Source organism: Perca fluviatilis, chromosome 1, assembly GCF_010015445.1.
Source record: "Perca fluviatilis chromosome 1, GENO_Pfluv_1.0, whole genome shotgun sequence".
Taxonomy (NCBI): Eukaryota; Metazoa; Chordata; class Actinopteri; order Perciformes; family Percidae; genus Perca; species Perca fluviatilis.
The window spans coordinates 37,509,304-37,521,727 of record NC_053112.1 but is presented as its reverse complement, the minus strand read 5'-3'; the positions used below and the strand labels follow the sequence as shown (position 1 = coordinate 37,521,727).

The following is a 12,424-nucleotide window of genomic DNA, read 5'->3' as shown; positions in this document are numbered from 1 at the left end:
TCGATTGTCTCTCTCGTAGGTCGTAAAATCTGTACTGTAGAGGCCAAACATTTTTATTGTTTTGTCTAGTCTGTGAGCACCTCTTGTTTTCTTTCCAACTCTTATCAGCAGCTTTGCCTTGTCTTTGTTTTTTTGCACAGGTTTTGTATGCAGAAGAGTGCCAAGTTGGTGCCAGGGGTGACGTTAGACCTCATCGAGAAGTAAGTGGCACTCCACCTCCATCCTAAATAAATGGAAGGAAAAAAAATCTCTGTTGCAACTCTTTCCCTCTTATTGTCTCTGTGTCTCAGGAGGGTGCAATCTAGAGACATCATTATGCGGTTTTCCTCATGTCTGTCTATCTATCTTCCTGTCTGTCCTTTTTTTTTTTTTGCTCTCTCCTCCGTATTGTCAGCCCTCTCTCTGTTGTTTTCCATTCTGCAGGTATGATTTTTCTGCCTTTGTTTGCCCCCCTTACAGCCAATGCGGCAGTAATTTGGCAGATTTAAAGCTCCACATTTCTTCAGTAAACCTCCGGGTGCCACGCGGCTGAGCGCAGAACAACTCTCGCTTTTAGGCACACACCCTGAGTGATATTAGCGCTCAATATGGATGTCATATCCTAAGTTTCAGTCGTTTCACAGAACCATCGGGGGTGGCTTTTCCTTTTTTCCCTTCCCTTTCGTGCGGGGGAGAATAAAATGACACCCATAAAATAAGTCAGTTGAGGAGGTTTTAGAAGTGGCAAGTAACTTAAATAGCAGACTGTCATATCTCAGCAGAAAAATAAACCGTCTTTTTGGAAAGCACCTTGAGGGGCTAAACTTGAAGAGTGTCTCAGCAGTCTTCTAATGACGTCTGCTGAAAGGTGAATAATCGTTTCTCTTCACATCATCAAACTGTGATTTCAGTTTGCCACAGACAGCCAGACACAGTTTGTGAGTGCATCTATATACACACACACACACACACACACACACACACACACACACACACACACACACACACCTGCACATCTGTACCTTCCACTAGACTTTAATTAGATTTTGGCTTAGGCTTTGTGTCGAGACAGCGTGTGCCTCTCTGCTCTCCCCTGTCCTTTTTCGTCCTCAAGAGCTGTTTTCTGTGTGTGTGGTTCTTTGGACTCACAATGATGCACTTTTACTTTCCTGTCCAAACTTATGTTTCATGTGCTCTACTTTGGAAAGAATATGTCTACTCTGGTGCTGTAAATCCTCAAATAAAAGCCTACTGTAGCACAGCCATTAAAAACAGGCTTTTATTACCGGACGGCCCTTTATTTCAAATGTTCCCTTTTTTATGTGTGTATCTTATGAATTATGTATCATATTTTAGTAAGAAGCCTGCCTGTTTTTGTATCTGCCCATTTGAATTTGTGGTTTGCGGTTGATGCAAACTCGACACCTTTTTTTTAATCCATTACCTTGATAAATACAGTATAAAGCCCTATTCGTACGGGATTAGTATCGTATCATCTGCCGCACCGCTCTTGGGTCGGGGTTCCTTATCTTTTTGGGTCACCAGAGGCACATACCCTATCCCAGCCGGGGCGGCACCCACACAGCATCACAGTCAGCCCTAGTACAAAGCCACGGGGTGCGTGTCAACCCGGGGACGGAGGTCTCTGGTCGGACAGTGGTCCAGACTAGGTTGGCCATTAAAAGCGGCATCAGCAACCCGCTCCACACACAAAAAGCGGCATCAGCAACCCGCTCCACACACACACACATTCCGATGCTCCTCTACACAGATCTGACACCGCCCGCCCGCTCTCATCCCCGGCTCTCTGCAGAGCTGTGCGCTGCTGTTTCCTGGAGAAGGCAGCGGTGTCGGCGCCCCTTTTTCGAAAATTTAAAAGTCTTAACATGAATCCAATGTATTATTAGCAAATATGAATCTCCACTGCTTACTGGCCCATAGGTAAGGTAGTCACTAAGGTATCGACCCACAGATACAGTTAATCCTAAGGATTCACTGTTCCACATGTATGTGTAACATTAAAACATGATTAATAAAATAATGCCAACAATTATCCTACTTTACTGTAATAGGTTAGTATTCTATGCAAAAAAAGGTATGTATAAAGGCTTAGGCCGCCCTACACATTATTGTAGGCCCAGTTTAATATGCTACTTCATTTTAGACTATATGCGTAGTAGGGGGTCCCTGCTCTGTCTCTCTTTCAGTTAAGGGGTCTTTGGCTTCAAAAACGTTGAAGACCCCTGCCCTAGTGCACATATAGCTACTGCCAGATAGGAAACCACTAGAGCGATGACGACAGTCTTTGAAGAATTAAGGCCTTTTTTTCCATTCGTCTTTCACAGTTCTGTTTCTACATTCTGCCTTCTCAACCTCACCAACATCAGTCGGTGGGTTTGACAACATTGAAGCTCTCCGCTCATGCTTAACTTCTCATGTCCTCCTCCTTCATCTTTTATCACATGACTCACAGCTTCTGTGGAGAGGGGGGAGAGTAATTTATGACCCGCTTGCTGTAAGGAGAGTTTTAGCAGCCACAAACGTCACACTAGTTTACGTCAGAGAGAGCATCGGGGGGAGTGGGGGGTGGGGCTCACCTGCTCTCATTCTTCTGGCAGGCATTATTAACACTGAACAGAAACATCAGAGGCGTGACAGTTTATAACAATGGGTTTTGGAGTCCGTCTGCCACCTCACAATGAAATTCAAAAATGGTTTCTGTCAAGGACAAACAAACTGTGATCTGATTTCTAAGCTACAATCACTAACAAGTCATATGCCAGGCAAACCAACGCGCGCGCTAAAGAAACACTCAATGCAATTACACTACATTGTAGGTTTGATTCCTGTAATGGCCTTTCAGTATGTGCGGCCATGACCATGCTGTGTTTTATAAGATCCTGGGCTGTGCTCTCCGTGTTAGCTGTCTGCTTCAGACGTACACACAGCAGGGTCAGATACTAATACAAAGCCAGTAAGGTTAAGAGAAAGCACTCTGCAGCAGAAAAGTGCTGACCTGTTCTGTATTAGTCTGTATGCTTCATTGAAATTGGATTTAAGGTGTTGTCGATTCCAAACAATATTGAAAAAGTAATAAAATGTCAAATTCACGAGACTGATGACCTTGCGTTGAAGTACAAGCATTGTGAATATGAAAGGTGGGATTTCATATAAGAAAAGAATACGCAATATTAGAAATGTCCAAAATATGTGGTAAAATAGTGATATAGAAAATCTAAGATGCCCCAATTAAATGGTAAGAGACTCCTGGCCCTTGATGTTTCAGCAGCCCTGAACATGACTGGCAAAGGGCTTTTTCGTTTTTAATCGGCGGGGGGGTCCATGATGCTTCAGTTGCGGTTTTTGCTTGATTGCATGATGTCCAGAGGGCTAAATGTTGACTCAGCTGATGTCCCTCAGAGTTAAATAATGGATGGTCTCAGAGCTCATAAAAGAAAAATGAAACCAAACCCATTTGCCATCTCACCTCTCTGCTCTATGAAGCTGGGCCATAATTCTAACTAAAGTCAAACAGTTTTCAAGGGACGTGTCATCAAAACATGAAATATCGCCAAGATAGCAGTTTCAGCAGGGATTATTATGATTACATTCTGATGGTATTAAAGCTGCATTAAACAATACTTCTTACAACAGCAATCAATTAAAAGACAACACAAAAAAGTAAGAACCCAACGCTGCAGTTCCAGTTAGCTCAATGTAGCATTTAGGCCTAAGTCTCTTTTAGCTCATACAAACACCACTCTCATTAGGGCCCGAGCAAGAAAGTGCAAGGCCCCAACGGTGCCTTGCACTGAAAGTGCGAAGGAACCTATTGTTTTTCGTCAGATTATTTTTCCGAGTCCATCGTCGCATTTTTCAGGGGGTTAGCATGCACGAAAACTCACAACAATTTGCAAACATGTCACAACTGGTGAAAATTGCAAAGATTCAAAATAATTACTCATATGCACCACTAGGTGGCGCTATTGCAGAAAACCCCGCGTTTGGCCCTATAACTCCCAAGCCGTATACACGCACATTCAAAAACCATATATCTTTGCATTCCCTGGATCCAGCTGAATCTCCTGATATAGGCCACACCCATTTCCGCCCTAGACTTTTTGCGTGAAAAATGGCGAATTTATTGAAAACCTACTTTGCCGAACTCCTCCTAGACCGTGGCGACCGATGTGCATGAAACTTGGCAGGTAGCATCTCTAGACGGACCTGACAAAAGTTATCCAAAGAATTTTTATAGGATAAAAATTGCACATATTACGCATAAAACAAATGTGTGTAGCTAAGTATGAAAACACCAACTTTGCCATATCTCAACCAAAATAATTGCTATTAACGCAAAACTTAAGATTCTTGTTTGCCATGACCTCTCTGGAGGTGCCCCACACATTTTACGAACATTGGCCACTAGGGGGCACTACAAGTACATAAAGTTTATACCTCATGAACTCCTCATCCGATTTTTACAAAATTTGATGGGTACCATCTAGGGCCACTCATGAGGCCACCCCTATAGTAAGGTACGGACCGTGGGCAAGTGGCCTACGTGACCCTAATTGGTTTTAGCCCTTGGGCACATTTTTGATGGCCTCAATATACACGAAAACTCACAAAAATTGGCGCACACATAAACACCTGGGAGCTTTGTGAGACTGTACAGTGATTTGGGCCATACCTCTAAGCGGGCTCCATAGTGCCCCCTAAGGTGTGGAAGGCCTTAACATGGACATAGTTGCTCCGATCATCACCAGATTTAATACACATATTGCTCTAATCATTGCGGACATATTTCCCATTTACCTTCATTAGCTCCGCCCAACCGGAAGGCGGCCATTTTTAATTATGCATTTTTCAGGTGTTTTACATTCTTTCAAACTCGTCCTAGGCCGTGATTTCAATCTTCTCGAATCTTTGCAGGTAGTATCTGTTGACCCTCATGACGAAAAGTTATCCAGAGAATTTTGATAGATGAAAAAATGCACAAGTTATAGGAACTTCCTGTCTAAACAGGAAGTTGCAATAACAATTATTCGCATTGCCCCGAAACTTGACAAGGTTGTTCCTCATTGCCGGTTTAGAATCTGTGCCAAAATTGGCGGCAATCGGCCATTAGATGGTGCGGTTTTAATATTTTGTTTTTATTAATCAGCAAAATATTGATATATGGGAAGCCTACTTTGTCTAACTACTCCTGGGACGTGAGTCCGATCGGCACGAAAACTTGCAGATAGACTTGGAGGACCCTCGTGACAAAAATTTATCAAAAGAATATTGATAGCTAACACAATGCGCAAGTTACAGAGGACCAACTTCCTGTAGGTGGGTGTCGAAACAGGAACGGTTGTTTCTTGCACACGGCTGTTCCGATAGACACAAAACTTAAGACAGTTGTTCCTCATATGCCAATGAGGCTGTGTGCCAAATATGGTGTCAATCGGCCTTTAGATGGCGCTGTTTTCATTTTGTTAATTAATTAACAAATTCGCTTTATGCGAAACCTCCTTTTTTTTAACTCCTCGTAGACCGTGAGTACCATCTGCACAAATATTTACACGAGACTCTGTGGACCCTTCCTGACAAAAAGTTATCAAAAGAATTTTGATAGCTGACACAATGCGCAAGTTACAGAGGACCAACTTCCTGAAGGGGCTGTCGAAACAGGCAGTTGCGTATCTTACCAAGTCTTATTCAGATTGCCACCCAACATGACACAGTTGTTCCGCATAGGGGCTTGAGCATCCATGCCAAATTTAGAATGAATTGGCCATTAGATGGTGCTGTTAGAATTTTTTAATTAATTTTTCACATTGCGAAATATGGGAAACATACTTTGTCTAACTCCTCCTGGGCCGTGAGTCCAATGTGCACGAAAACTTGGACATAGATACGGTGGACCCTCGTGACTAAAAGTTATCAAAAGAATTTTGATAGCGCAAGTTATGGAGGAACAACTTCCTGTAGGTGGGTGTCGAAACATGAACGGTTCTATCTTGGCAAAAGTTATTCCGATTTACATGAAACTTAGAGTGTGGTCTACATGTGATGTTGCATTTGCCAGTACCCCCCCCCCGGGGCAAGAAGCGAGGGCCCGTCATCGCTGCTTGCAGCTTTAATTTACCTTGTTTCCACAAGCAGCAGGCAAACTCTGATCAACCCAAAACTAAATGTCTGACAAAGTTGAACATTGGACGTACCATTTGATGAACAGGAAGAAGACTTGGACAAAAGCTAGCTCTGTGTCTACTGTGTAAAAAAAAAAGTGAACATGTATTACCTAACAGCAGTAGATTTATCTATTTATCTGTACCGTCTATCATTGACCCCATTTCATCCGTCCTAAGTGGACAGCTGTAGTACAGGTGTTAATGCACCTAGGATGCATTGAGATCCCATCACTCAGACCACATTCGAAAGGTGGTCTGGGCTAGCCTGACGTCGTCATACTCAGATTCTAGTCAGAATATTAATCTGATACTGCTCCATTGGACTGTGATTATGGGGTGTGTTTCAACCGAACCAGGAAAGAAAATGCCTCTGCACTCAATTGGATAGACCTCCAACCAATCAGAGCAATGGAGACAGACGTCACAGAAGCTGCGAGTCAAAGGCAGGCTTCCACAGAGCAAAGGCAGAGGCGGCAGTTTCCGTATGGTGTGGACAGGTGTGGCAATGTGTATACATACGTGATCGCGGTTCTCTGTTCCTCTTTTAAAATGAATGCGCTGTCGATAACTTCTATAACAGACACGATGGAGGACTCTACACATCTCAATTCTCCAGCGGCAGCCATCTTTGTTGTAAATGAATTCAACCCAAGCGCTCTTTGGTGACGTGGTTGATTACGTTACTGTTGATCATCTGTCCATCATCACATAAAGCCCGCCGTGACAATTTGATTGGACCAAACAGCTCTGGTTCGAGCATAGTTGCTCCATAACAGATCAAGTCCAGACCGAACTTCCCGACCTCAAATGTTGTGGGCGGGGCTGAGTTCGGCTGGCATCCAGGCTAGGTCTGGGCCACATTCAATTCAATTCTGGAGCTATACACCTTCCCCCGCCGGGCTAGGCAAACGCTGCACCTTCTCACTCCCTAACTATAAGCTTTATCGAAGAGGAGAGTTTTAAGTTTACTCTTAAATGTGGTGACGGTGTCTGCCCCCCGGACCCAGATTGGGAGCTGGTTCCACAGCAGAGGAGCCTGGTAGCCGATGGCTCTGGCTCCCATTCTACTTTTAGAGACTCTAGGAACCACAAGTAACTCTGCATTCTGGGAGCGCAGTGCTCTAGTGGGGCAATAAGGTACTAAGAGCTCTTCTAGATATGATGGTGTTGACCATTTAGAGCTTTGTAGGTCAGGAGAAGGATTTTTAAATCAATCCTGGATTTTACAGTAAGCCAATGCAGAGAAGCTAATACAGGAGAAATATGATCTCTCTTCTTAGTTCTTGTCAGAACACGCGCTGCAGCATTCTGGATCAGCTGGAGAGTCTTAAGGGTTTTATTTGAGCATCCTGATAGTAAGGGATTACAATAGTCCAGCCTGGAAGTAATAAATGTATGGCCTAGTTTTTTAGCATCGTTTTGAGACAGGATGTTCCTAATTTTGGCAATGTTACGAAGATGAAAAAAGGCTGTTCTTGAGGTTTGTTTTAAGTGGGCATTAAAGGATATTTCCTGATCAAAAATAACTCCTAGATTTCTGACAGTAGTGCTGGAGGTCAGGGCAATACCAGGGCTCCAGACTAACTTTTTTCACTAGGAGCACAGTGGCCCCCAACTGAAGATTTTAGGGGCACAACCTGAAAATTTTTGGGCACACACCGTAAATTAACATGCTAACCAAATAATCACATTTCTACTAATTTCCACTGTATTACTAATAAATACTTTGATAAAAGATGTAGAAATTACAATGTGCTGTTTCAAATTCAGTGTCACTTTTGAAGATGCAAAATAGAAGGTAAACGGACAGCCCCATCGCTGTCATGTCAGTAAAAAAATATATATAATTTTTTTATCATTGTATTTGTATATTTTATTTTCATCATGACCGTTTTTAATTGCCGTTTAGTGTTTCATGTAAAGCACTTGGAATTGCCTTGTTGCTGAAAGGTGCTGTAGAAATAAAGTTGCCTTGCCTTACAACCTCAGCCTGTCAGTCAGTCACCAGGGCACAGAAACCACTGTTGTGCCTGTTTGTGGAAGTGTAACGTCAACAGCACCGTGACTGCTTTCGGCTCGCCATTAATATCATATCGCAGCAAACGCTGTCTGCGTGAAGTTATGAAAAACTGTAACCACACTTGAAACCGCTTTATCTGCATTGCCGTGACTCTCTGACTTCAACAAAACTGCAGAGCCGACGTAGTTTGCACTGTCTGCAGCTCTGCGTGTGTGCGAGTGTGTGTGTTTGTGTCAGAGCTCTGCTCTCTGTCAATTTTCAGAGAGGACAGATAAGCTTGCGCTTATGCGCTCTCAGGTACCGAAATTTCAACGTTTAACGTGTAAAAAAAGGGGGCAAATTTACTGGTCGCACATGTGCGACTGGATGTGAAAATTCAGTCGCACACTCTCAAATTTTGGTCGCAAAATGCGACCATTTGCGCAGTCTGGAGCCCTGAATACCATCCAGAGTAACTATATCTTTGGATAATGAGTTTCGGAAGTGTTTAGGGCCCAGCACAATCACTTCAGTTTTGTATGAGTTTAACATCAGAAAATTGTAGGTCATCCATGCTTTTATATCTTTGATGCATGCTTGAAGTTTAGCTAGCTGACTGGTTTCGTCTGGCTTAATTGATAGGTATAATTGGGTGTCATCTGCATAACAATGAAAGTTAATTGAATGTTTCCTAATAATATTGCCAAGGGGAAGCATATACAAGTTGAATAGAATTGGTCCAAGCACTGAGCCTTGTGGAACGGCATGGCGCCATGCCTTTAGCGTACCTGGAGGATTTATCCTTAAAATTAACAAATTGATATCGATCAGATAAATAGGACTTAAACCACCTAAGACAAGTATGGAGACAAGTCCTTTGTCTGAAGCAGTTAGAAGGTTGTTAGTAATTTTCACCAGTGCCGTCTCTGTGCTATGATGCATTCTAAATCCTGACTAAAAGTCCTCAAATAGACTATTGCTATGTAGAAAATCACATAACTAACTGGCAACTACCTTCTCAAGGATTTTGGAGAGGAAGGGGAGATTAGATATAGGTCTATAGTTGGCTAAGACCTCAGGATCGAGGGTGGGTTTTTTCAGAAGAGTTTTTATCACAGCTACATTAAATGACTGCAGTACATAACCTGTTAATAAAGACATATTGATCATATCTAGTAATGAAGTGTTAACTATGGGTAGCGCTTCTTTAAGTAGCCTCGTTGGGATGGGGTCTAAAAGACCCTTAGCTAAAAGGCTTAGCTGAAGACAACTTTAACAGTAGTTGTTGAAGGTTTATAGGGTAAAAGCAGTCTAAGTATATGTCAGGTTTTGCCGTTCTTACTTTTAAAGGTGAACCATTAGAAGTTGTGGGCAAAAGGTGATGAATTTTATCTCTAATTGTTATACTTTTATCATTAAAGAAGCTCGTGAAGTCATCACTACTCAAAGCTATAGGAATTGATGGCTCAGTAGAGCTGTGACTACCGGTCAGCCTGGCTACAGTATGACATATGATGACCACGTTCTTTTAACAGTGTGTACAGGAATGTGTCCTTTGCCACATTTGACGAAAATGAAAAATATTTTGTGTATGTGCCCCATGATTCAGGTACGCTCCAAAATTGAATGCAGGTTTTAGCCAGCCCCAAAGGAATTTCACCAGCACCAAAATAAAAATAATTGAGAATGAAAATAGTAATTCAGTCTCTGAATGTGTTTAAGGGCAATTTACCAAACAAATGTTGAACAAGCAGAACATAAACTTGAATATGAGAGCTAATCTCAGTTTTATCTCTGGTCTGTACCTGACTCCCGGTGATTTATTTGAATATTAATATTCTTTTTTTTAACCAGTTTTGTTAATTGGGGTTTAATTTACTCAAGTATAATATAAATTTATGTTTATGAAATTGTCAGAAATCACAGGTAAATGCCTAGATTTCAAATAAGGTTACAGACTCATTGCCTTCACTGTGCGTGGACTGATCATGCTAATTGGCGTGCGTAGTCGTAGAGCTGAGTATGTAGATTACGTGCTTATCTGAAAGCCTCAGGCGTCGTGAGAGGCAGCAGGGAGCGTTGTGTGTGTGTGTGTGTGTGTGTGTGTGTGTGTGTGTGTGTGTGTGTGTGTGTGTGTGTGTGTGTGTGTGAACAGGGCAGTCGGTTTTCTATTAATTTATGCTGTGAAATGTGAAGTTGAAGACGATCCGTATTGTAGACAAAAAACAGCTATACCTAACCTTTCTAATAGTTACAAGATTACACAGTTTTAAAAAGTAATCTAGTCATCTGAAAAAATGTGACTTGCAGTATATCTCTAGATTACACAGGCTTCAAATGACACGTGAAGCCTCATAATGACTTTTGTAAAACTACAGTGCAGTGCTGCAGGTCTGCTGTTTTATGCTGTGTAGGACATAAAGCAGGCATGTGCGCTTGTAAGGACATGAAGCCTCATATAGCTGGCTCCATTGTAACTGCTGATGGGGCACCAGCTTTGCTTTCAGTGGTTGTCATGTTTGATACCATGGATACTGACGGGGCAGAAATATAAGGTACTTTAAAGCATCTAAGTCTTAACTCAACTAGATCAATATACAATCTAAATATGTTTGGATACAGATATTACATATGAAGAGGGCAGTTGTGGGATGTAACTAAGTACATTTACTCAAGTACTGTACTTAAGTACAAATTTGAGGTACTTGAGTCTTTTCTTTTCATACCACTTTTCTACTTCTACTCTGCTACATTTCAGAGAGAAATATTGTATAAATATACATTTTACTCAACTGCATTAATATGACAGCTTTAGTTACTTTACAAATTAAGATTATTGCATTCAAAACAAATGTAGTTTATAAAATATGATGTTTTATTACAAACTGAACAACCCAACAATATAACGGCCTACAAATCCAGCTGAAATGATTGGCCGACTAAACAGTTGATTGACAGAACTGTTTGGATCGTTTCCAGTTTCTAAAATGTGAAGATTTTTCTGCATTGAGTACTTGTACTTTTAATACTTGTAAGTACATTTACCTGATGATACTTACATACTTCTACATAAGTACAATTTTCAATGCAGGACTTTTACTTTTAACAGTGTATTTTTTTTAACAGTGTCACAATAGTACTTCTATCTGAAGACTTCTTCCACCACTGGAAGCACACACAAAGCAAATGGATAATTTGCTTTGTGTTTTATGGATAATCCATAAAAATGGATATGCTGTTATATGCTAGAGCCAAATGTCTACCAGCTCAAGGGTTGCTGCTGTGTAGCAGGCTCCTCTCTGTGGAGCGAGGGCATAGAGTATTTCCTTACGGGATCAATAAAGCCTCTCCTCGGCATTATAAATGCTGAGGTGCCATCACAGTGATATGATTCTTTCAATGATGGAGTCAAACTCTGTCACCGGTGAGTCGAGCACAGCTGGGTTTCAGACGATGTCGGAAACCTTGCGGGCGGCAGGGTGGAAACTCAATGTCAAAGAGCCATAGGAGGCTGTGAATAGGGATCAACCCACCACACTTGTCAGCCCCATAAGAGATGAAAAATATTGTGTGTGTGCGTGCGTGCGTGCGATTGAAAGAGACATGTGAGGGAAACTTTTGACAGCTACTGTACGTAGCTTGAGAGAGATCCAAGTCTATTGTGAGCAGGTAAAATCCACATGCGCTCGGCGTCGTGACTCTCTTATCTAAAAGGCCATTGTGATTGGATACGGCCAGAATGTGTGTTGGATGTATGTGGGAAGCAGAGACAGAAGGGTACACAGATGGAGGAGAGACAGAGGAAAAATTAATAAACAAATCGACAGCGCACAACTACTCAATGCTGCCGTTCTGCTGAATACATTTTGCAACAAATGTTTGTAACGTTTCCAGGGCGATGAGTGTCCGATACACGCTTCCCCACTGTGTATGACCTTTAAAGGTGTGAATAAGTGCCCATTGAGTGGTTGGTGAGTGTAATGCCCATCAGGTCTTTGCTCATGCCCACGTGTGCAATTTGGACACAGCAAAAATTATGACAAAGGAAAAAAAGCTGCTAATATGCTATTTGAGGCACACTTTAAAGGCCGAGCAATAACGTCAGTGTCATCTGACAAGTAAATGTCATTTTTGTTGTAGTTGTGCTACAGTAGCTACAGCTAACTGAATGGCGGCATTTCCACCTGATTTTAAAATCCGCCCTGAGTGATCCGATCAGAAGTGGACAGCTCTAAGTACGTTAAGATACGATAGACTTTATTAA

At 42.0% G+C, this 12,424-nt stretch overlaps 1 protein-coding gene across 4 annotated transcripts in view; it reads left to right on the top strand.

Moving 5' to 3' along the window:
* The window catches only part of rptor (regulatory associated protein of MTOR, complex 1), a 239,582-nt gene that overhangs the window by 125,490 nt on the left and 101,668 nt on the right, over positions 1 to 12,424 (top strand). For all 4 annotated transcript variants that reach the window (XM_039816705.1, XM_039816691.1, XM_039816698.1 and 1 more), the window contains exon 8: positions 141 to 200. In XM_039816705.1, coding sequence (XP_039672639.1) covers positions 141 to 200 — 60 coding nt within the window. The remainder of the gene's footprint in view (positions 1 to 140; positions 201 to 12,424) is intronic.